Below are 25,877 nucleotides of genomic sequence, written 5' to 3' on the forward strand. Positions count from 1 at the left end.
CTTGGCTATCCCATGCCCAGCCAGAGTTCCAAGAGCCTGGGGAAGGACGGGCTGAAGCCTTGGCTATCCCATGCCCAGCCAGAGTTCCAAGAGCCTGGGGAAGGACGGGCTGAAGCCTTGGCTATCCCATGCCCAGCCAGAGTACCAAGAGCCTGGGGAAGGACGGGCTGAAGCCTTGGCTATCCCATGCCCAGCCAGAGTACCAAGAGCCTGGGGAAGGACGGGCTGAAGCCTTGGCTATCCCATGCCCAGCCAGAGTACCAAGAGCCTGGGGAAGGACGGGCTGAAAGCCTTGGCTATCCCATGCCCAGCCAGAGTACCAAGAGCCTGGGGAAGGACGGGCTGAAGCCTTGGCTATCCCAATGCCCAGCCAGAGTACCAAGAGCCTGGGGAAGGACGGGCTGAAGCCTTGGCTATCCCATGCCCAGCCAGAGTACCAAGAGCCTGGGGAAGGACGGGCTGAAGCCTTGGCTATCCCATGCCCAGCCAGAGTACCAAGAGCCTGGGGAAGGACGGGCTGAAGCCTTGGCTATCCCATGCTCAGCCAGATGGGCTGATGCGCTGGCTATCCCATGCCCAGCCAGAGTTCAAGGAGCCCTGGGGAAGGACGGGCTGAAGCCTTGGCTATCCCATGCCCAGCTAGAGTTCCAAGAGCCTGGGGAAGGACGGGCTGAAGCCTTGGCTATCCCATGCCCAGCTAGAGTTCCAGGAGCCAGGGGAAGGACGGGCTGCCGTGCTGGCTATCCCATGCCCAGCCAGAGTTCAAGGAGCCTGTGGAAGGACGGGCTGAGCCTGGGGAAGGATGGGCTGAAGCGCTGGCTATCCCATGCCCAGCTAGAGTTCCAAGAACCTGGGGAAGGACGGGCTGAAGCCTTGGCTATCCCATGCCCAGCCAGAGTTCAAGGAGCCTGGGGAAGGACGGGCGGGCTGAAGTGCTGGCTATCCCATGCCCAGCCAGAGTTCCAAGAGCCTGGGGTAGGACGGGCCGAAGCCTTGGCTATCCCATGCCCAGCCAGAGTTTAAGGAGCCTGGGGAAGGACGGGCTAAGCTGGCATCCATGCCCCCAGGTTCCAAGCCTGGGGGGGGGCTGATTGGCTTCCATGCCCAGCCAGAGTTCCAAGAGCCTGGGGGAAGGACGGGCTGAAGCCTTGGCTATCCCATGCCCAGCCAGAGTTCCAAGAGCCTGGGGAAGAACGGGCTGCAGTGCTGACTGTCTCATGCCCAGCCAGAGTTCCAAGAGCCTGGGGAAGGACGGGCTGCAGTGCTGGCTGTCCTCATGCCCAGCCAGAGTTCCAAGAGCCTGGGGAAGGACGGGCTGCAGGGCTGACTGTCTCATGCCCAGCCAGAGTTCAAGGAGCCTGGGGAAGGACGGGCCGAAGCCTTGGCTATCCCATGCCCAGCCAGAGTTTAAGGAGCCTGGGGAAGGACGGGCTGAAGCCTTGGCTATCCCATGCCCAGCCAGAGTTCAAGGAGCCTGGGGAAGGACGGGCTGAAGCCTTGGCTATCCCATGCCCAGCCAGAGTTCCAAGAGCCTGGGGAAGGACGGGCCGAAGCCTTGGCTATCCCATGCCCAAGAGCCTGGGGAAGGACGGGCTGAAGCCTTGGCTATCCATGCCCAGCCAGAGTTCCAGAGCCTGGGGAAGGACGGGCTGAAGCCTTGGCTTATCCCATGCCCAGCCAGAGTTCCAAGAGCCTGGGGAAGGACGGGCTGAAGCCTTGGCTATCCCATGCCCAGCCAGAGTTCCAAGAGCCTGGGGAAGGACGGGCTGAAGCCTTGGCTATCCCATGCCCAGCCAGAGTTCCAAGAGCCTGGGGAAGGACGGGCTGAAGCCTTGGCTATCCCATGCCCAGCCAGAGTACCAAGAGCCTGGGGAAGGACGGGCTGAAGCCTTGGCTATCCCATGCCCAGCCAGAGTTCAAGGAGCCTGGGGAAGGACGGGCTGATGCGCTGGCTATCCCATGCCCAGCCAGAGTTCCAAGAGCCTGGGGAAGGACGGGCTGATGCGCTGGCTATCCCATGCCCAGCCAGAGTACCAAGAGCCTGGGGAAGGACGGGCTGATGCGCTGGCTATCCCATGCCCAGCCAGAGTTCAAGGAGCCTGGGGAAGGACGGGCTGATGCGCTGGCTATCCCATGCCCAGCCAGAGTTCAAGGAGCCCTGGGAAGGACGGGCTGAAGCCTTGGCTATCCCATGCCCAGCTAGAGTTCCAGGAGCCAGGGGAAGGACGGGCTGCAGTGCTGGCTATCCCATGCCCAGCCAGAGTTCAAGGAGCCTGGGGAAGGATGGGCTGAAGCGCTGGCTATCCCATGCCCAGCTAGAGTTCCAAGAACCTGGGGAAGGACGGGCTGAAGCCTTGGCTATCCCATGCCCAGCCAGAGTTCAAGGAGCCTGGGGAAGGACGGGCGGGCTGAAGTGCTGGCTATCCCATGCCCAGCTAGAGTTCCAAGAACCTGGGGAAGGACGGGCTGAAGCCTTGGCTATCCTATGCCCAGCCAGAGTTCAAGGAGCCTGGGGAAGGACGGGCGGGCTAAAGTGCTGGCTATCCCATGCCCAGCCAGAGTTCCAAGAGCCTGGGGAAGGACGGGCGGGCTGATGCGCTGGCTATCCCATGCCCAGCCAGAGTTCAAGGAGCCTGGGGAAGGACGGGCTGAAGCCTTGGCTATCCCATGACCAGCCAGAGTTCAAGGAGCCTGGGGAAGGACGGGCTGAAGCCTTGGCTATCCCATGCCCAGCCAGAGTTCCAAGAGCCTGGGGGAAGGACGGGCTGAAGCCTTGGCTATCCCATGCCCAGCCAGAGTTCCAAGAGCCTGGGGGAAGGACGGGCTGAAGCCTTGGCTATCCCATGCCCAGCCAGAGTTCCAAGAGCCTGGGGAAGGACGGGCTGCAGTGCTGACTGTCTCATGCCCAGCCAGAGTTCCAAGAGCCTGGGGAAGGACGGGCTGCAGTGCTGACTGTCTCATGCCCAGCCAGAGTTCCAAGAGCCTGGGGAAGGACGGGCTGCAGTGCTGACTGTCTCATGCCCAGCCAGAGTTTAAGGAGCCTGGGGAAGGACGGGCTGCAGTGCTGACTGTCTCATGCCCAGCCAGAGTTTAAGGAGCCTGGGGAAGGACGGGCCGAAGCCTTGGCTATCCCATGCCCAGCCAGAGTTTAAGGAGCCTGGGGAAGGACGGGCTGAAGCCTTGGCTATCCCATGCCCAGCCAGAGTTCCAAGAGCCTGGGGAAGGACGGGCTGAAGCCTTGGCTATCCCATGCCCAGCCAGAGTTCCAAGAGCCTGGGGAAGGACGGGCTGAAGCCTTGGCTATCCCATGCCCAGCCAGAGTTCCAAGAGCCTGGGGAAGGACGGGCTGAAGCCTTGGCTATCCCATGCCCAGCTAGAGTTCCAAGAGCCTGGGGAAGGACGGGCTGAAGCCTTGGCTATCCCATGCCCAGCTAGAGTTCCAGGAGCCAGGGGAAGGACGGGCTGCAGTGCTGGCTATCCCATGCCCAGCCAGAGTTCAAGGAGCCTGGGGAAGGATGGGCTGAAGCGCTGGCTATCCCATGCCCAGCTAGAGTTCCAAGAACCTGGGGAAGGACGGGCTGAAGCCTTGGCTATCCCATGCCCAGCCAGAGTTCAAGGAGCCTGGGGAAGGACGGGCGGGCTGAAATGCTGGCTATCCCATGCCCAGCTAGAGTTCCAAGAACCTGGGGAAGGACGGGCTGAAGCCTTGGCTATCCTATGCCCAGCCAGAGTTTCGGAGCCTGTGGAAGGACGGGCGGGCTAAAGTGCTGGCTATCCCATGCCCAGCCAGAGTTCCAAGAGCCTGGGGAAGGACGGGCGGGCTGATGCGCTGGCTATCCATGCCCAGCCAGAGTTCAAGGGCCTGGGAAGGACGGCTGAAGCCTGGCTATCCCATGACCAGCAGAGTTCAGGAGCCTGGGAAGGACGGGCTGAAGCCTTGGCTATCCCATGCCCAGCCAGAGTTCCAAGAGCCTGGGGGAAGGACGGGCTGAAGCCTTGGCTATCCCATGCCCAGCCAGAGTTCCAAGAGCCTGGGGAAGGACGGGCTGAAGCCTTGGCTATCCCATGCCCAGCCAGAGTTCCAAGAGCCTGGGGAAGGACGGGCTGCAGTGCTGACTGTCTCATGCCCAGCCAGAGTTCCAAGAGCCTGGGGAAGGACGGGCTGCAGTGCTGACTGTCTCATGCCCAGCCAGAGTTCAAGGAGCCTGGGGAAGGACGGGCCGAAGCCTTGGCTATCCCATGCCCAGCCAGAGTTTAAGGAGCCTGGGGAAGGACGGGCTGAAGCCTTGGCTATCCCATGCCCAGCCAGAGTTCAAGGAGCCTGGGGAAGGACGGGCTGAAGCCTTGGCTATCCCATGCCCAGCCAGAGTTCCAAGAGCCTGGGGAAGGACGGGCTGAAGCCTTGGCTATCCCATGCCCAGCCAGAGTTCCAAGAGCCTGGGGAAGGACGGGCTGAAGCCTTGGCTATCCCATGCCCAGCCAGAGTTCCAAGAGCCTGGGGAAGGACGGGCTGAAGCCTTGGCTATCCCATGCCCAGCCAGAGTTCCAAGAGCCTGGGGAAGGACGGGCTGAAGCCTTGGCTATCCCATGCCCAGCCAGAGTTCCAAGAGCCTGGGGAAGGACGGGCTGAAGCCTTGGCTATCCATGCCCAGCCAGAGTTCCAAGAGCCTGGGGAAGGACGGGCTGAAGCCTTGGCTATCCCATGCCCAGCCAGAGTACCAAGAGCCTGGGGAAGGACGGGCTGAAGCCTTGGCTATCCCATGCCCAGCCAGAGTTCAAGGAGCCTGGGGAAGGACGGGCTGCAGTGCTGGCTATCCCATGCCCAGCCAGAGTTCCAAGAGCCTGGGGAAGGACGGGCTGAAGCCTTGGCTATCCCATGCCCAGCCAGAGTACCAAGAGCCTGGGGAAGGACGGGCTGCAGTGCTGGCTATCCCATGCACAGCCCTGGGAAGGAAGGGCTGATGCGCTGGCTATCCCATGCCCAGCCAGAGTTCAAGGAGCCCTGGGAAGGAAGGGCTGATGCGTTGGCTATCCCATGCCCAGCCAGAGTTCCAAGAGCCTTGGGAAGGAAGGGCTGCAGTGCTGGCTATCCCATGCCCAGCCAGAGTTCAAGGAGCCTGGGGAAGGACGGGCTGCAGTGCTGGCTATCCCATGCCCAGCCAGAGTTCCAAGAGCCTGGGGAAGGACGGGCTGAAGCCTTGGCTATCCCATGCCCAGCCAGAGTTCAAGGAGCCTGGGGAAGGACGGGCTGAAGCCTTGGCTATCCCATGCCCAGCCAGAGTTCCAAGAGCCTGGGGAAGGACGGGCTGAAGCCTTGGCTATCCCATGCCCAGCCAGAGTTCCAAGAGCCTGGGGAAGGACGGGCTGAAGCCTTGGCTATCCCATGCCCAGCCAGAGTTCAAAGAGCCTGGGGAAGGACGGGCTGAAGCCTTGGCTATCCCATGCCCAGCCAGAGTTCAAAGAGCCTGGGGAAGGACGGGCTGAAGCCTTGGCTATCCCATGCCCAGCCAGAGTTCAAAGAGCCTGGGGAAGGACGGGCTGAAGCCTTGGCTATCCCATGCCCATCCAGAGTTCAAAGAGCCTGGGGAAGGACGGGCTGAAGCCTTGGCTATCCCATGCCCATCCAGAGTTCAAAGAGCCTGGGGAAGGACGGGCTGAAGCCTTGGCTATCCCATGCCCATCCAGAGTTCAAAGAGCCTGGGGAAGGACGGGCTGAAGCCTTGGCTATCCCATGCCCAGCCAGAGTTCAAAGAGCCTGGGGAAGGACGGGCTGATGCGCTGGCTATCCCATGCCCAGCCAGAGTTCAAGGAGCCTGGGGAAGGACGGGCTGATGCGCTGGCTATCCCATGCCCAGCCAGAGTTCAAGGAGCCTGGGGAAGGACGGGCTGAAGCCTTGGCTATCCCATGCCCAGCCAGAGTTCAAAGAGCCTGGGGAAGGACGGGCTGATGCGCTGGCTATCCCATGCCCAGCCAGAGTTCATGGAGCTTGCGGAAGGATAGGCTGAGCCAGTGGAAGGACTTGCTGATGCACTGGCTGTCTCCTGCATGCCAGGGCCAACTTTCATGCCCCGGCTGCCTGACCACTGTGCTTCCCCAAGCGTGTCGGCCTACTCCAGAAGTCCCAATGAGATCGGATTTGCCGCACCCCTAATGACTGCAGTTCCACGAGCTGAGCAGGGAGAAAAAGGGGCTCTCTCATGCTGCGTCTCAAAAGCATGTCCTGGCAGAGGAGCCATGAGAGGTTTACACTTAGGGGCACATTTACTAATTTACAATTTGGATATTGTCGCGACTTTTTCGTAGCCGTTACGACTTGCGCGAATTGTCGCGACTTTTTTGTAGCCATCGCTCCGAGTACGAAAGTTTTGGATTCATTCAAACTTCATTATCGTGACTTTCCTTGGGCCAGGTTGGAGCTGCAGAGTGCCATTGAGCCCTATGGGAGACTTTCCTTGGGCCAGGTTGGAGCTGCAGAGTGCCATTGAGCCCTATGGGAGACTTTCCTTGGGCCAGGTTGGAGCAGCAGAGTGCCATTGAGCCCTACGGGAGACTTTCCTTGGGTCAGGTTGGAGCTGCAGAGTGCCATTGAGCCCTATGGGAGACTTTCCTTGGGCCGGGTTGGAGCTGCAGAGTGCCATTGAGTCCTATGGGAGACTTTCCTTGGGCCAGGTTGGAGCTGCAGAGTGCCATTGAGCCCTATGGGAGACTTTCCTTGGGCCGGGTTGGAGCTGCAGAGTGCCATTGAGCCCTATGGGAGACTTTCCTTGGGCCGGGTTGGAGCTGCAGAGTGCCATTGAGCCCTATGGGAGACTTTCCTTGGGCCGGGTTGGAGCTGCAGAGTGCCATTGAGTCCTATGGGAGACTTTCCTTTGGCCAGGTTGGAGCTGCAGAGTGCCATTGAGCCCTATGGGAGACTTTCCTTGGGCCAGGTTGGAGCTGCAGAGTGCCATTGAGTCCTATGGGAGACTTTCCTTGGGCCGGGTTGGAGCTGCAGAGTGCCATTGAGTCCTATGGGAGGCTTAAGTCTGAAAGTTTTGTCGCGACAATTTACGAAAAAGTCGTAACGGCGACTAAAAAATCGCAGAAAATACGAAAAAGTCGCAAAATGTTCGTTTTCCAATCAGAATTTTTCCCAATCGGATTTGAATTCACATCTTAGTAAATCAGCCCCTTAGTGCCCAGCCAGAGTTCCAGGAGTTTGGGGTTTAAATGATTTTTATGGCAGACATCTAAATTACAGAAAGATCCCTTATCTGGAGAAGCCCAGGTCCCAAGCAACCTTGATGGATAACAGGTTCCATACTTGTATATAGATAATTTGTATATAGATAATTGATTCTACCTGATACTGAATAATCACTGTGATCTCCAAGTCAGAACAAAGTAATTGACCCCTACCACCCCCTGTTAAAAGACCTGCATCAGGTTACCTGCAGAATACCCACAAGACGGTCAGGTTTTAGGTGGAAAATCCTTGACCATGCTGTTGGCTCGCAGGTATGCTGTCTGTGTACCAGCGGCGGGACTAGCATCATTGGCCCCCCCACCCAAGCTTGGCCATCCACCTCCCACAGCCACAGTGCCGTGGCTACCGCTGAGGAGCAGGGGTTGGAGGGGTTGTAATGTGCTATGGTGAACAGAGCACCGCAGCATGGATAAGCAGCAGTGAGGCAGATTCAGAAGGGTAGTCGAAGAGGTAAATGCCCAGCAACCCCCCTCTTTAATGCACCCTTAGCACATGCTTCTTGTGCCTATCCCTAGCTCTGGCCCTGCTGGGTACCCAGGTAAAGTGCAGGTTAGAATTGGCTCCTCACTTCCTCTCAAGAAAACAGACTTATTAGTAACCTTTAGTAACATACCGATAGTTTTAATTGGGAGTTTTAGATCGTTTTGGTCTTACCGCCAAATATCTGTGCATGTATGTTGACCTTGGGGCCAAATACTGAAACATAACTTACTCCATAAATAATTATGGATGAAAAAGAAGTGAACTTTCCAAAAAATAATAATAATCAACAAAACATATTAAGTATATCATACATGACAATAGAGCAAGTTGAGCATACTTCTTCTTGGTCTTCATTATTTTTGTTGTTGTCGCCTTTTTTAACTAAAACAAAATTATATATATCTTGTATTAGCAGCCCTGAAATTCAGCATAAACCACCTGTTCCGTTGTCCATCTGTTCCTGAGGCAATGCTTTGTACACCCTGCTTGCTAAAGAAATTATTCCCTGTAATGACCTAGGTCTCCAAAATAAAATGAAAAAAAAGTTCTACTCATAACAAATATATATAACAATGAGAAATATTTCCCATTATATGAAGTCATGCTCACCTTGAGTCCCCGATGCCCCAGCTCATCGACATCTTGAATATATGCATGAGAATGACCTCCATAACAGCCGCCCTTGTGTATAATAACAGAGAAGAGCTCATAGGCATATACGGAGTCTTCCAGATTATGCTAAATGGGGACAATTAAGAGAACTGTCAGAGAGAGTGAAGAGGCAATCCACAGATCTGGGTAGGCAGGCTGAATAGATAGATAGGGCCTAATGAATGGTACAACAGAGAAAAAAAGTAACCCCCAAACCCTGATCGAAATGTTGGCCTGATTTCTTTTTAATGGTGCTGATTAAAAGTTACGTTTTTTCTTAGTAAAAATACCTGGCGTGCATCTGTATTTTGTGTACTACTGGCTTGGATAGCACCCAGGTTTAGCGATTAGGTTGTTTTTTTGTTTGGTGTGTTTGAACCGTCAGACATATATATATATATATGTCTATTAAAAGGGCAAAGATTGCTTACTATTCCGCTGCTTACAGTGTCGGACTGGGGTGCCAAGGGCCCCTAGCACCCAGGGCCAGGCAACTAATCAACCCCAGTTATGGGAACACTATATTAACCATCCAAACACCAACCACCCACTCACCTGAAATCCCCAACCCTTTTGTGACCTGCATATCATGCCTTTCCGTCTCTGAGCCCTCTCTGCCATGGGGCCCATAACTGCAGTACCCCCCTGATTGCAGGCATGCCTGGAGGTACTTAAGTGTTTCATAAACATTGGCCTGTGTCGGGTCAGTATCTCCTTGCAGAATACCTGCAAAGGATAGATAAGGTATTTCTGCTGGCACCCAAGGGTTAAGCCAATTGTTCTGCTGAAAGGAGACTGCTATCAGTGAGATCTGAGGCATACAGCCTGCCTAGCTGTTTGTTGTTGAGGTACCTACATAAAATAAACACATACGCTAAATTAAAACAATTCATTGATGTGTTCGAAAAAATGGATGCTGTAACAATTATTTACACACAATCAGCACATGGATAGATCACCTTCAAGGTTAAGTTTCTTTGTAGGAAGAATATCTGACGGTTACTTTAAAGTGTCCCATGGGCCTTTTAATGATCTGGTCACTTGAGAATTTTTATATGGAGGTAACACTTATTAATATGACAAGTGGAGATAGGCGGATTGTGCTGGTTTCTGCCAGACAGCAATTATGGTTAAAATACCACACCAATGAATAATATTGAGCCGGCACAACAAGTATGGTGCAAGCGGGGCTTAGCCCCTGCGTGTTTACTCAAGAAAGCAACGTTTCGGGGGCGTACCCCTTCGTCAGGCATACGCCCCCGAAACGTTGCTTTCTTGAATAAACACGCAGGGGCTGAGCCCCGCTTGCACCATACTTGTTGTGCCGGCTCAATATTTTTCATTGGACTTTGCTGGGAGTGCCGACTCTCTGGGCTGTGCACCAAGTACAAAGCTTTGGAGGAGGTAAGGGTGTGCTGGTGGAACTTTTATTCTCTTCAAAATACCACACCAGCCATATGCCATTAGCCCTAGCGGTTTGCAGGTCCCTTTTAAGGAATATTAAATGAAATATAGTTGATGACAAGGCAGCCAGAGCCAAGTGCATCTTGGCTACCATGTTTAATTTTAGTTGCTGTTTCAACAATAGTTTGGGAAACCTGGGCAATAAAACAAAGAGATGTGTATCATGCACAAACAGACCTTTAAGGCAGGAAGTTCAAATCCCTGGAATACCACATCTACCCCACACCAAACAACCTCAAAGATAAAAACACTCAAACCTGCTCACAAAAGGGCCGGATGATGAGGCGGGTGGGAAAGGTGTATCGAGAAGTTTCCTTATAACGCTCACACTTGACTACAAAGTCAAAGTTAAACCTCAGCAGAGATAGTGTGAGAAAGGGTGGCAGTTTCCCCAACTTGGCAGACTAAGGTAAACAAAACAAAAAAAAAACACACTTGGCACAGCTCCCACATCTGTACCAATTATCTCCATCAAAGTGTTCCTCTTCCAAATACATGCTACACAGAGAATTCGCCAGACTGCCCACGCCCTTCACTGCCACCGTCAAGTCAAGGAAATCCTCCTGCACAAGGGTGTAAAATGCTAAGTTTGCATAATATGCATTCTATAATTCTACCGCTACAGTTGTTCATAGTCTCCCGGCTTCTATTGTCGGCTCCCCTCACCACTTGCTCTCTAGACCCCATGCCTTCTTCTCTGCTTAAATACTGTGCTGCTGAAATTATTCTGGCTCTTACTCCCATCTTCAACTCTTCTCTGTTCTCTGGAAGTTTCCCCTCTTCATTTAAAAAGGCCTGTGTGAAGCCTATCCTTAAAAAGGCCACGCTGGACCCGTCCTGTCTCTCTAACTACCGTCCTGTCTCGCTTCTACCTCTTGCCTCCAAAACCTTAGAGCGTATCGTCTTCTCCCGTATTACTAACTTTCTTAATGCACATAATTTATTGGACCCGCTGCAATCTGGCTTTCGGCCTGCGCACTCTACTGAGACGGCGTTGTGCAGAGTTACGAATGATCTTCAGGTTGCCAAAGCCAATGGTCACTTTTCTATACTAATCCTCCTAGATCTATCGGCTGCATTTGATACGGTTGACCACTCCCTCCTGATGCAAATTCTGCATTCCATTGGTCTCCGTAGTTAGGCTGCATCCTGGATCTATTCCTACCTCTTTAACCGTTCATCCTATGCTAACAAAACCTCATCTCCAGTTCCTCTTAATGTGGGGGTACCCCAAGGCTCTGTACTTGGGCCGTTGTTGTTTTCCCTTTACACGCTGTCTTTGGGAGATCTTATCAGTTCATTTGGCTTTAAATATCATCTGTATGCAGATGATATCCAAATTTACTTTTCAACCCCTTCGTTAACAGTTGAAACTGAGACCCAAATCTCTAACTGCCTCCTGGCTATCTCCAATTGGATGAACCAATGCCACCTCAAACTGAACCTAACAAAAATTGAACTAATGATCTATGATCTTTCCGCCTAAGCCTGGTCCTACTCCCCCTTTTCTATCTCTATTGAAGGCACCCTCATCAACACTGTTGATTCAGTGCGTTGTTTGGGGGTGATCTTTGACTCCAGTCTCTCCTTCTCTGACCATATTAACACCACTGTCACTTTTTCTTACGCAATATTGCCAAAATCTGTCCCTTTCTTTCTACTGCAACAGCTAGGTTGCTCATGCATGCTCTCATCATATCCCGACTTGACTACTGTAACCTGCTACTAACTGGCCTCCCTAACTCCCATCTTTCCCCCCTACAGTCTATATTAAACACTGCTGCCAGAATTCTCCTCCTCTCATCCAGGAGAGGTTAGGCCCTTCCCCTGCTAAAGTCCTTATCGTGGCTTCCTGTTAAACAAAGAATATCGTACAAACTCCTTCTCTTAATCTTCAAAGCCCTCCATTCCTCTGCCCCTCACTACATCTCTTCCCTTGTGTCTCTGTACGTTCCTGGCCGACTCGCAGAGCAACCATTTGGTTGCGCCCCCCACTACTGCTGCGGTTTCCCGCCTTAAACCCTTCTGCCTTGCTGCCCCTTACATTTGGAATGCCCTCCCTGATTTCCTCCGGAGAGAATCCTCCCCCGGTCTTTTTAAAACTAAACTTAAAGACTCGCTCACCCAGCACCTGATCTGGGAAATAGCACTTATATTGTAGTGTCACCCACTGTGACCTACAGCACTTATATTTGCCGATTTGTGTCTGTAAGTTACCCTCCCATATAGATTGTAAGCATGGGCGTCCGCAGAAAATTTTCCAAGGGGGGGCAAGTAAGCTAGCATCATCCTGCAACAGACAAATTACGTGCACTTCTGTGAGGGGATCTGCAACCATTTGTGTTTGTGATCAGTTAGCTTAAAGGGGTAGTTCGCATTCGAATTCACTTTTATTTTTAATGGTTTTTCAGTTATTTAGCTTTTTGTTCAGCAGCTCTCCATTTGGTATTTCAGCAGCTATCTGGTTGCTAGGGTCTTATTTACCCTGGCAACCAGGTAGTGGTTTAAACAAGAGATGGGCATATGCAAAAGGGCTCCAAATGCACCGGACACAGCGGCTTGCTTAAAACTCGATTTTTATTACTCCATTTAAAAACAATACGCCTGACGTGTTTCGTGTAAATATACACTTAATCATAAACAAGAGATGGGAATATGAATAGTTAAGGGGCCTACTTGGAAAAATAAGTAATACAAAATTATAATAATAATAAAATTGTAGCCTCACAGAGCAATATTTTTTGGCCCCCATTTGAACTCTGTATAGAGGCAGAAGAGAAAGGCAAATTATTCAAAAAAATCAATTAGGAAGACCAATTGCAAAGTTGCTAGGAATAGGCCATTTTATAACATACTAAAGGTTAACTTAAAAGTGAACCACCCCTTTAGATGTGTTTATGTTAGTTTTATAGCAAGAAAGGCAGTAGGTACCGACTCCCCATTATATACAGTGAAACACAGTGGGTACGGATGGCAGATATTCAGGCCCTGGCACTATAACACTGGCACTGATACACAACATTGGCCCCACTGTAACTTACTATAAATGAACAAAACAATGACAAAAAAAAAAAAAAAATAGTAAGTGCAAAGAACAACAACAAATATACAAACACACAATGAGCTTTTTCAGAGGGAAAGAGTTAACTTACCCTCCATGTGTTAGGGTAGGGGATAGATTATAAATTATTATAGATGTCAGGTCAGGCAAAAAACAATTTAATGTCAGCTAGTGATTCTTTAGAACTGTATAGTGCCTGTGTATAGTACCTGGGTATAGTGCCTGGGTATAGTACCTGTGTATAGTGCCTGTGTATAGTACCCGTGTATAGTGCCTGTGTATAGTGCCTGGGTATAGTACCTGGGTATAGTACCTGTGTATAGTACCTGGGTATAGTGCCTGTGTATAGTACCTGGGTATAGTGCCTGGGTATAGTGCCTGGGTATAGTACCTGGGTATAGTGCCTGTGTATAGTGCCTGGGTATAGTGCCTGGGTATAGTGCCTGGGTATAGTGCCTGGGTATAGTGCCTGGGTATAGTGCCTGGGTATAGTACCTGGGTATAGTGCCTGGGTATAGTGCCTGGGTATAGTGCCTGTGTATAGTACCTGGGTATAGTGCCTGGGTATAGTGCCTGTGTATAGTACCTGGGTATAGTGCCTGGGTATAGTGCCTGGGTATAGTGCCTGGGTATAGTACCTGGGTATAGTGCCTGGGTATAGTGCCTGGGTATAGTACCTGGGTATAGTGCCTGGGTATAGTACCTGGGTATAGTGCCTGGGTATAGTGCCTGGGTATAGTACCTGGGTATAGTGCCTGTGTGTAGTGCCTGTGTATAGTACCTGGGTATAGTGCCTGGGTATAGTACCTGGGTATAGTGCCTGGGTATAGTGCCTGGGTATAGTGCCTGGGTATAGTGCCTGGGTATAGTGCCTGGGTATAGTGCCTGTGTATAGTACCTGTGTATAGTACCTGGGTATAGTACCTGTGTATAGTGCCTGGTATAGTACCTGGGTATAGTGCCTGGGTATAGTACCTGGGTATAGTGCCTGGGTATAGTACCTGTGTATAGTGCCTGGGTATAGTACCTGTGTATAGTGCCTGGGTATAGTACCTGTGTATAGTGCCTGGGTATAGTACCTGTGTATAGTGCCTGGGTATAGTACCTGTGTATAGTGCCTGGGTATAGTACCTGGGTATAGTGCCTGGGTATAGTGCCTGGGTATAGTGCCTGGGTATAGTGCCTGGGTATAGTGCCTGGGTATAGTGCCTGTGTATAGTACCTGTGTATAGTACCTGGGTATAGTACCTGTGTATAGTGCCTGGGTATAGTACCTGTGTATAGTGCCTGGGTATAGTACCTGTGTATAGTGCCTGGGTATAGTACCTGTGTATAGTGCCTGGGTATAGTACCTGTGTATAGTACCTGGGTATAGTGCCTGGGTATAGTACCTGTGTATAGTGCCTGGGTATAGTACCTGTGTATAGTGCCTGGGTATAGTACCTGTGTATAGTACCTGGGTATAGTACCTGGGTATAGTACCTGTGTATAGTGCCTGGGTATAGTACCTGTGTATAGTGCCTGGGTATAGTACCTGGGTATAGTGCCTGGGTATAGTGCCTGGGTATAGTAACTGGGTATAGTACCTGGGTATAGTGCCTGGGTATAGTACCTGTGTATAGTACCTGGGTATAGTGCCTGTGTATAGTGCCTGTGTATAGTACCTGTGTATAGTGCCTGGGTATAGTACCTGTGTATAGTACCTGTGTATAGTGCCTGGGTATAGTACCTGTGTATAGTGCCTGGGTATAGTACCTGTGTATAGTACCTGGGTATAGTACCTGGGTATAGTGCCTGGGTATAGTGCCTGGGTATAGTACCTGGGTATAGTACCTGGGTATAGTACCTGGGTATAGTGCCTGGGTATAGTGCCTGGGTATAGTACCTGTGTATAGTGCCTGGGTATAGTGCCTGGGTATAGTGCCTGGGTATAGTGCCTGGGTATAGTACCTGGGTATAGTACCTGGGTATAGTACCTGGGTATAGTGCCTGGGTATAGTGCCTGGGTATAGTACCTGGGTATAGTACCTGGGTATAGTGCCTGGGTATAGTGCCTGGGTATAGTACCTGGGTATAGTACCTGGGTATAGTACCTGGGTATAGTGCCTGGGTATAGTACCTGGGTATAGTACCTGGGTATAGTGCCTGGGTATAGTACCTGTGTATAGTGCCTGGGTATAGTACCTGGGTTTAGTACCTGTGGGATGAAATCTGCAGCAAAAGTTGAGAGTTGGTTCTTAGGTAAAGTTACAGCTGCAGATTCTTCTTTTCAGTCTTCATTTCTGTTTCCAGTTTGCAAAATCTCCCGATCCCTGTGTGCATCTGTGCTCTGATTGGTCAATTTTACTGTCTGTCAAGGAAGCTGTGCTCTGATTGGAGAATCCACAAGAAGAAAGATCCAATCAGAGCACAGCAAAACGGGCTTGAGGGGGACAGTGCAGAAACGGAGTAAGGTTTTTTTTGTTTTGTTTTTTTTTTGCTACTTATCCAGGGGGGGGCAAGTGCCCCCTCTTGCCCCCTTCTGTGGACGCCCATGATTGTAAGCTCTATGGGGCAGGGACCTCCATCCTCTTGTGTTTTTGACTCTTATTGCAACTGTATCTTTTATTTATTTGTCTTTATTGTAATACTTTGTATTTATCTATTATCTTAATAACCCCCTGTTTGCATTAATTTATTCTACTGTACAGCGCTGTGTACATAAGTAGCGCTTTATAAATAAAGATATACATACATACATATGTTCTGACTATACAGAAAGTACAAATTATTAGCATTATAAATTTACAGACACAAACTGGGAAAAAAAATAAGGACAGGTAAGAAAATTTTGCTCAGATGATGAAAAAATCTACGCGTGTATTGTGTATTTGATGATACCATTGGGTCAGTGACCCCCATTTGAATGCTGGAAAGATGTCAAAGAGAAAGGCAAATAATTCCCAAAGTATAAGATATAAAAAACTGCAAAGTTCTAGCAATAGGACATTTTTATAACATACTTAAAGTTAACTTAAAGGTGAAGCACAGAAATGCAGAACTTTGCAATAGAGGCAACATTGACTAAATACTTAAAAAATACAAACACACTAATGTTTCCCACTTCTGTCTGCCCTACGCTACCTCTTACCTGCCTTTCACTGATGTAGCCACACTCCTTGCACTGGATGCAGTTAACAATGGTGCCATGGTACAATCGCTTGATGAGGTCATGGCCAGATGTGCCCTCCAATGAGCACTGAACAAAATGCGGTTTAACTCCTGCACATCATGCTGGCTTGTCTCCTGCAGGGATTAGTATGTAAACGTTAGCACTTACTCATACAGGGACAAGAGAATGGTACAAAGGGAATGAATGTGAAATGGGAGAGGAGGAAGTAGGGATAGTAAGAAAGAGCAAGGGTTGGCCTGTTTTTTTTCCATTTTGGCATACAAGCTTGTTGCAATCACAAACATTTTTGTTCAGACAAAATGTTGATATCTTTAAAAAGTCACACATGTAGGGGCAATTATGCGGTTTAGTCAGAAATAATTAAACTGCAGAAAATGCCAGTGTTTATGTGGCCAGCATTAGTAATGTTTTCACTGTTAAAAGAGAACTGAACCCCCATCTAAACCCCAGCCCCCCCTCAACTGGCCTCTCTTTCTGCTACTCCTCTGCACAGTTTATTCCTTTGAAATGTGTTCCTTCTTGTAAATCTGCCACATAAATGCAGAGATGTGCAGCGGAGTTCACAGGTGCAACCTTATACAAGTTTGGTTCCTCTTCTTGGAATTCACCGTCATGGAGCCTGCTGTAGCATGTGCAGTTGAGCTAGGCCCGGGAGTAGCCTCAACTGCACATACTTCAGTTGGGGTTTAGTTCTCCTTTAATAGTTTATTTAAGGGATACTGGGCAAAAGTTTGAAGGAGACATAACTAAAAAGCCTTGGATGCCAGGACTATGACGGAACTAAAACTGCCAGCATGTCCTGCCCTAGCCACTGCAATATGGCACAAGATAGGAATTCTTATTTCTTATCAATAAAAGGTACAGACCTCACTACTGTTCCACCCAAAGCTCTCTGTGAGATCTGTGGTTGACAAGGCCTGCTGATCCAGCAGCAGAAGTTGAGCGAAGAGACGCTGTAACTGCAGGGGAATAATTCGCACCTGGAAATAGAAAAAAAATATGAAAAAGGAAAATACAATGAGAGGAAATAAGGAAATTCATCACCACGATGGGAAATCTGCTAAGAAAGTTGTGTCATTCAGCAATCGTAAGACAAAAAAGTATGGTACTCTGTTATCTAGATCAGTGCTGCCCAACTTCTGTGGTACCAAGGGCTGGAATTTTTTTGGCCTATGTGGTGGAGGGCTGATAAGGGAAGCCCTTGTTTTAAACTGCACCCACTTGAAAGCACATCCATGTTATCACAAGAGCTTTTAAGACCAAACCCACATTAATGGTAGTTGTGCAGCAAAACCCCAATGGTTGGTGCTCACTGCAGGGATATCACCATTCAATTATATGTAAAAGAAGTTATTACATCCTATTAAGCCACACCCTTAAATCCATATGCCTTATCCTCTCTGTGGACAGCAAAGCAACCCCCAGCACACCTTAGAGACCTCCTAATAACGATTTCCAAATGCTAACATTTGGAAATAGGTTCACCTTCCACAGGCAGCACAGGGCAGGCAGAGCATGGAACATAAAGGCAGCATAGAGCAGGCAGAGTATGGGACACACAGGCAGCATAGGGTAGAAAGAATATGGCACACACAGGCAGCATAGGGTAGAAAGAATATGGCACACACAGGCAGCATAGAGCAGGCAGAGTACGGGACACACAGGCAGCATAGAGCAGAGAGAGTATGGCACACACAGGCAGCATATGGCACACACACACAGGCAGTGTAGGGCAGGCAGAATATGGGACACACGGGCAGCATAGGGCAGGCAGATTATGGCACACACAGGCAGCATAGGGCAGGCAGAAAATGGCACAAACAGGCAGCATAGGACAGGCAGAGTATGACACACATAGGCAGCATAGGGCAGGCAGGGTATGGCACACACAGGCAGCATAGGGCAGGCAGAGTATGGCACACACAGGCAGCATAGGGCAGGAAGTGTATGGCACATACAGGCAGCATATGGCAGGCAGAGTATGGCACACACAGGCAGCATAGGGCAGACAGATTATGGCACACACATGCAGCATAGGGCAGGCAGAGTATGATACACATAGGCAGAGTATGGGGCACACAAGCAGCATAGGGCAGGCAGAGAATGGGATACACAGGCAGCATAGGGCAGGCAGAGAATGGGATACACAGGCAGCATAGGGCAGGCAGAGTATGCCACACAAATTAATTCCAGCTTGTAATGCAACAAAATGTAGGATAAATACTGAAAGGCACTGTAAATGTATGTTAACACTTCAGTTTCCCCTAATTGCTTCTGGGATGCAGGAAAGAAGCTTTTATTTTCAAAATAGCTTGGCTAGCCCAACAGTTCAGTTTTGGCCGAAAAGTGTTCCCCATTACCTTGGGGTACTATTCATAATATACAACCTGAGTTGTACTCTTGGCATTCATAAATGGCCCTGCCATTTCATGTAGAGAGGCCCAAAAAGCCCCTTACAGGGCCAGTTGATAGTGACTGTCTACAACATCTTACAGTAGCCCCTCTGACATTTGTCAGAATCCACTGATTGCCAGTCTGTGCCTGTCTTAATACTTTACCACTGCATTCATTTAACTTTACTTTCCCTGATTTAGCCAGTTGCAGTTGTTCCCTTGTACAGAGCTGCCTCTTGTACCTGTGTCACACACTGCTGTTAATCCCAGGCCCTGTATCTACATCCATCCTACAAAACTGTGTTTAACACCTTGTGTTGAAAAACAATTACCTGAGACTCTGGCGTGTCTTTCTCCTCCAGTGATCCAAGTTCTTTAGGACCCAAAGCAAAAAGGGCTTCTGTTACAATACAAAAGAGAAAAAAATGCAGTCAAAGAATACTGTGATACTGTTTACTTTTATTATTTTTTTTTATTTTACTTTTACTGACAATGTTCTGTATTCAAAAGTACACAAGGCAATATTAAGAAAGTAAAGGTTCATCCTTGCAATGAGTAAGCTCTATATTATAGTGTCTGGGGACAAGCATTTTAGTGTTCCCAGACCTCTACTGATTATATTCTATAATTGCAAAAAGTATGCCTTTGTTTGCTTAAAAGTGATAGAAAAAAAAAAATTATCAACGAAGTATAAAAACTGAATGAGAAAAGAAAAAATAAAACAGGACTATTTTTAACTTGACTTCTTTTCTCCCCCCTGGTCCGTCTATTCTTCACTCTTGTACCAGATAAAGTTAATTACTTCAAGTCTGAGCGTAAGGCGGTTGCAGTTCCTAAAGGTACCTTGGTGGATATCCCTGGTGACTATTTGTATGTCTGCCAGCGATTTAACAAATATCCAGGGGGTCCTTATTTTTTTAAATTGCTTTTGTCTATGATTTTTCATATACCAGCAGGATCCAGTTTATTTCGTTTTTGAGCTGCGGATTTCATAATGGTGAGTTTCGAGTAATTAGAATCTTGGTAGGTTTGCTTAAGTTTGGGATGGGAAGTCCTAGTAATGCATTTTGCGGCAACTTGTGGATGTTAAAGCCAGCAACTGAATATATAATCTCAGACTCTGACCCAAAATCTTCTAACCCTAGGACATTGCCACCATGTGTGGGTAAGCTGTACCCTCCTCTCCAACATCCTCTGAAGCATAATGGGCTATATGCACTGTTTATCTTATGTACTCTGGATAGGACCAAATACCATCTTAGTAGGGATTTGTAGCCAGACTCCAATAATAAAGTGTTGATGGAGCTATGGGCTACTAAATCCCAATTTGTTTGCCATTTCTGCTCATGTGAATATCCAAAGTCTTTTTCCCCATGCCTCCTTATATGAAAGGGTTGAAGTAAATGAACTTTCTATAAGAGTTCGATATAAGCAGCATATACGCACCATTTAGCGTAAGGTTGAGTTATACACATTGATTCTAAATAGGAAGACAGAGGGGTATACTGTCCTTAATGCTTTGAATTAAGAAAATGGGACCTGAATGAATCTACACTGTTCCGGAGGGTGAGGTGAGTAGGTTTGATGAAACCTTTCCCATGTAAAAGGGCCAGAGTGTCCATACATATGCTTTAGAGTTTTAAGGCCCTTTAACCCCCACCCTTGAAATGCTCTCCTGTATACGCCCCAGATTTGGAAAGTGTTTTCCAACACTGAGAATAGACTGTTAAGCCTAGAGAAATAGGGTACGCAGGGCATAGCATTAAGTGCAATTGGATAGAATTGATTTCCATAATGGAAGATAGTTTATTTTATAAAGGTTAAGTTATATTAGGCGGTATCTTGACTCCAATATATTTTAAGTAAGAAGGCAAAGTTTAGCTGAAGCAATTTGTAAGGGGTTTGGTAATCATCATAAGTATATTGTCCTAATAGATATATTATTATTATTATTATTATTATTAACATTTATTTATAAAGCGCCAACATATTCCGCAGCGCTGTACAATAAGTGGGTTTATACTTTGGACATACAGAGTAACAAAGAAAGCAATCAATAACCGATACAAGAGGTGAAGAGAACCCTGCCCAAAAGAGCTTACAATCTATAAGGAGAAAGGGTTGAGACACAAGGTGTGGGAATGGGCATGACCAGAGTTGTGAGAGGTGTGGCACAGGGTATTGCTAAACTAGATTAGGGTAAGCTTCTCTAAATAAATGAGTTTTTAGAGATCTCTTGAAGGCAGAGAGATTGGGAGAAAGTCTGATAAATTGTGGGAGCGAATTCCAGAGAAGGGGGGCAGCCCTTGCACAGTCTGGAATGCGAGCGTGTGAGGAGGGAATGAGAGAGGAGTTGAGGAGCAGGTCAGTAGAGGAGCGTAACAAGCGGGTTGGATGGTACCTAGAGATGAGTTCAGAGATGTAGGGTGGGGCAGAGTTATGGACTGCTTTGTATGTGAGAGTCATTAGTTTGAATTTTATCCTGGATGGTAGGGGAAACCAGTGTAGAGATTGGCAGAGTGGCATGGCAGAGGAGGAGCGGTTGGAGAGGTATATGAGCCTGGCAGCAGTATTCATTATGGACTGGAGAGGGGACAGACTTTGGAGGGGAAGGCCAATTAACAGGGAGTTACAGTAGTCCAGGCGAGATATTATAAGAGAGTGAATCAGAATTTTGGCAGCATCTTGGGTGATAAATGATCGTATTTTCGAAATATTTCTTAGGTGAAAGTGACATGATTTGGTAAGTGATTGGATATGAGGAGTGAAGGACAGGGCAGAATCAAGGATAACCCCAAGGCACCGGGCCTGGGGAGATGGGGTGATGGTAGAGTTGTTAACCGTTATAGATACCTCGGGAACAATGTGGGCGTTGGATGGGGGAAAGAGGACCAATTCAGTCTTAGAGAGGTTTAATTTAAGATAACGTTGGGACATCCAAGTGGAGATAGCGGGCAGGCAGGAAGAGACACGAGTTAGAAGCTCTAGGTTGAGGTCAGGAGAGGAAAGATAGATCTGAGTATCATCAGCATAGAGGTGGTACTGAAAGCCAAAAGAATTGATTAATTTGCTACATTTTATGTTGTGTGTGGGTCAGAGAGAGGCCACTTATATTAACGTTTTTTCGCATACATGATGCCAGAGGTTCCAATGTTGTATAAACAAAGTTGGGGAAAGAGGGCATCCTTGCCTCGTCCCTCCGAATAGAGGAAAAGAATCGAATGTAAAAGGACCCCATTGTGCAACCGCAGTAGGGGAGTTTTTTTATTACATGGCAAAATTTATCTTTAATTGTTTACTTTTATTCTGATAAAAGGGGAGGTAACGTCAAAATCTTAACTCAGTGTTTATGTATAGTCCTAAGACAGGAAAGCACTATAACTAGGCATGCACCGAATCCAGGATTCAGTTTGGTATTCGGCCAAGATTCTGCTTTTTTCAGTGCACTCCTTGCCGAACCTGAAAAAAACAGTAGAACATTTTTAATGGGTTTTTATTGCAAATGTATTTTATTTGGTCTAAATAACACACACAAGAATTATGATTTTTGATTTTACATCCTCTTTAATGAATACCTTTTTTTGTCACTGCAAACAAACCATAATTTTCTACCATCCTATGTTAAAGTCACAGGAGATGGTTTTCAGCCTTCTGCAGCTCGCAATCAAAACCTTTTGGCCGCCCCTGTACATATGATACCATGGTCTGCAGAACCTTCTTACCAGAAATTGCATCCTGAAACCCCAGATGGATGTTGGGCAAAGTATAAAACCAAGGTCCATGTTGCTGCACTACATAGCAATGAATCCAAGGCATATTCAAGGCTCTAGTGAAATGCACCAACACCCATACACAGGAGGCTAACATTCCATCTAGCGTGCTTCCACAATGGCAGAACAAATCTACTAGCAAGTCAGTCCACTTAGCAATTTCATCTGGCCCCATCTTGCAGGGATCAGATGTAAGAACCACCAGGGCAAAGGAGGTAATAAAGGGTTTGTTGTTCTTTACATGATTGAGCACTTGGCTTAAAGAGCGTAAGGCCTTCACCTTATATTTTTGACACAGGCAAAAGAATGTAAGACTACTTCCTGATTAATGTAAATGAATGTAAAACTTCATAGATGACCTACAAATGAAACCCATTCCTGTGCAGTAGACCACTATACCTAATTCACTAAATACAAACTAATTCATATACAGATGCCCAAGGAGTGCATCCAAACCAAATAAAAAACAGTTGTGTATCAAAACAGCTGTGATGCTTATAATGCATTTTGCATTAAAAAAAAAAAAAGAAATGACCAAACCTCTGAATTCTGGTGTAAAAAACAGGGTCCGCAGAAGAGAATTCAGGTAACAGGTGCCACCTTGATTCCTCAGTCCACTAAGCCTTGTGTCTCCTTGTGGCTCTGGGGTCTTTGAATCTCTGGGGTGGGATTTCTTGCCATTCGTGTTTGGACTGCTTGGAAGGATTGAAAAGTCTTCATCTTCCTCAAATAGGTCTCCAAACATCTTGCAGCGCAGAAGTTAGTAGGAGTAACCTTGGTATGGAAAATAAAACTATTATATCTATAATCTATTTTTGGAGCAAGTGATGTCCATTCTGACCACTTTCACCTGCTAAATTGCCAAAACAAGCAATAAACAAAATAATACTGGAGTGTAACTAATTATCAACATTTAAGAGCTTGCCTTCACATTTTATTCATTTCTAAATACTCAATCGTTCATGTTGCAGTTTCTCAATGTTTATCAGCTTTAGTTAATACATATTCATGGACTGAGTCCAAAAACTCTAAGCCTAAGTACTTACACATAACCTGAAAACAGAAAGGTATCAACAAAAAGCATATACAGTGGCTTGCAAAAGTATTCGGCCCCCTTGAACTTTTCCACATTTTGTCCCATTACAGCCACAAACATGAATCAATTTTATTGGAATTCCATGTGAAAGACCAATACAAAGTGGTGTACACGTGAGAAGTGGAACGAAAATCATACATGATTCCAAACATTTTTTTACAAATAAATAACTGCAAAGTGGGGTGTGCGGAATTATTCAGCCCCCTGAGTCAATACTTGAACCACCTTTTGCTGCAATTACAGCTGCCAGGCTTTTAGGGTATGTTTCTACCAGCTTTGCACATCTAGAGACTGAAATCCTTGCCCATTCTTCTTTGCAAAACAGCTCCAGCTCAGTCAGATTAGATGGGCAGCGTTTGTGAACAGCAGTTTTCAGATCTTGCCACAGATTCTCGATTGGATTTAGATCTGGACTGTGACTGGGCCATTCTAACACATGGATATGTTTTGTTTTAAACCATTCCATTGTTGCCCTGGCTTTATGTTTAGGGTCGTTGTCCTGCTGGAAGGTGAACCTCCGCCCCAGTCTCAAGTCTTTTGCAGACTCCAAGAGGTTTTCTTCCAAGATTGCCCTGTATTTGGCTCCATCCATCTTCCCATCAACTCTGAGCAGCTTCCCTGTCCCTGCTGAAGAGAAGCCCCCCCAGAGCATGATGCTGCCACCACCCTATGTGACAGTGGGGATGGTGTGTTCAGAGTGATGTGCAGTGTTAGTTTTCCGCCACACATAGCGTTTTGCATTTTGGCCAAAAAGTTCCATTTTGGTCTCATCTGACCAGAGCACCTTCTTCCACATGTTTGCTGTGTCCCCCACATGGCTTGTGGCAAACTGTTAACAATGGCTTTCTTCTTGCCACTCTTCCATAAAGGCCAACTTTGTGCAGTGCACGACTAATAGTTGTCCTATGGACAGATTCTCCCACCGGAGCTGTAGATCTCTGCAGCTCGTCCAGAGTCACCATGGGCCTCTTGGCTGCATTTCTGATCAGCGATCTCCTTGTTCGGCCTGTGAGTTTAGGTGGACGGCCTTGTCTTGGTAGGTTTACAGTTGTGCCATTCTCCTTCCATTTCTGGATGATCACTTGAACAGTGCTCCGTGGGATGTTCAAGGCTTTGGAAATCTTTTTGTAGCCTAAGCCTGCTTTAAATTTCTCAATAACTTTATCCCTGACCTGTCTGGTGTGTTCTTTGGACTTCATGGTGTTGTTGCTCCCAATACTCTCTTAGACAACCTCTGAGGCCGTCACAGAGCAGCTGTAATTGTACTGACATTAGATTACACACAGGTGCACTCTATTTAGTCATTAGCACTCATCAGGCAATGTCTATGGGCAACTGACTGCACTCAGACCAAAGGGGGCTGAATAATTACGCACACCCCACTTTGCAGTTATTTATTTGTAAAAAATGTTTGGAATCATGTATGATTTTCGTTCCACTTCTCACGTGTACACCACTTTGTATTGGTCTTTCACGTGGAATTCCAATAAAATTGATTCATGTTTGTGGCTGTAATGGGACAAAATGTGGAAAAGTTCAAGGCGGCCAAATACTTTTGCAAGCCACTGTACTTACAATTAATGAGCTGTAAATACTCCATGTACCATGGTGATATCATTATGTTACAAATAGTTATTATTCAAAAGATCAATGAAGTAAATTACAAGGGCTGTTGGGGAAGGGTGGTAAGTGCGAAAGTAGTGTGACATACAGTAATATAGAGTTGGTGAAGATGAGAAGCAGAGTGATAGGTAAATGGCTGGTAGGTGATTGCAGGGGTAATTTTATAATAAATATATTTAGGATAAACTTTCAAAAAAATTGTCGGTATTAGAAAAAGTATTTACTTAAATAATGGCAATTACATTTTCAATAGCGTCAATTTTATGCACCGAAAATCTACAATACATTTTAAGACAACCTGAAAATTAGGGGTTACAGGGTTGATGGTAAACCCAACCCAGAAACTACATTTCTGCTTAAAAGTAGAAATTGATGGAACAAGGGAGCTATATACCAAGTAAACTTACTCACTTTACTTTTGATAAAGTTATAGAGAGTTTTGTGAGTTTAGTTTTTGTTCAAAGAGGGTGAGAATAGTCTATAAGGGTTGCATTTTGGAATATATGGCAGATGCTGCATAAGACATCATACATTTAGGACACTGTTGATTTGTAGCATGTTTTAGCAGCACTCACTGCCATTTTCATATTCAGAAATCACATAATACCAACACAGAAGTGGTTAATAGCATCAGCATATCATATAACTCTTTTGATGTCCCCATTATTTCCCATTTTCCCCATATGTTCCACTGTCTACAGCTAATTTTCTTTACACTCCTTGCCTTTTTTTTAATGTTGTCCCCCTTCCCATTTTCTGGCCTTCACAACAACTACATTCACTAGCCCATTTCACTTTCTTATTCATTCTCTCCTTGTAGTCCCCTCTATCCCTACATATCCCCATATCCTTGCTTTTAGTCATTTTTTAATTTTCTCTCTCTCATTTCTCCAGAACTAGCCCAAGTTGCTCACCTC

At 47.5% G+C, this 25,877-nt stretch overlaps 1 protein-coding gene across 10 annotated transcripts in view; it reads right to left on the minus strand.

Moving 5' to 3' along the window:
- The window catches only part of LOC108644520 (ubiquitin carboxyl-terminal hydrolase 40), a 110,401-nt gene that overhangs the window by 33,282 nt on the left and 51,242 nt on the right, over positions 1–25,877 (minus strand). For 4 of the 10 annotated variants that reach the window (XR_004223713.1, XM_031906780.1, XM_031906784.1 and 1 more), the window contains exon 1: positions 16,037–16,117. Coding sequence is in view for 5 of the 10 variants with exons in the window: in XM_031906777.1 (XP_031762637.1) it covers positions 8,336–8,468; positions 16,037–16,191; positions 16,945–17,058; positions 18,804–18,871; positions 21,865–21,930; positions 22,782–22,986 (741 nt within the window). In the remaining 5 variants the exon portion in view is untranslated. Of the gene's footprint in view, positions 1–7,236; positions 8,469–9,724; positions 10,409–16,036; positions 16,192–16,944; positions 17,059–18,803; positions 18,872–21,864; positions 21,931–22,781; positions 23,016–25,877 lie in introns of those variants that run through there. The other 6 variants (XR_004223712.1, XM_031906777.1, XM_031906782.1 and 3 more) reach the window with 6 other exon arrangements.

This window comes from Xenopus tropicalis, chromosome 7, assembly GCF_000004195.4.
Source record: "Xenopus tropicalis strain Nigerian chromosome 7, UCB_Xtro_10.0, whole genome shotgun sequence".
Classification (NCBI taxonomy): domain Eukaryota; kingdom Metazoa; phylum Chordata; class Amphibia; order Anura; family Pipidae; genus Xenopus; species Xenopus tropicalis.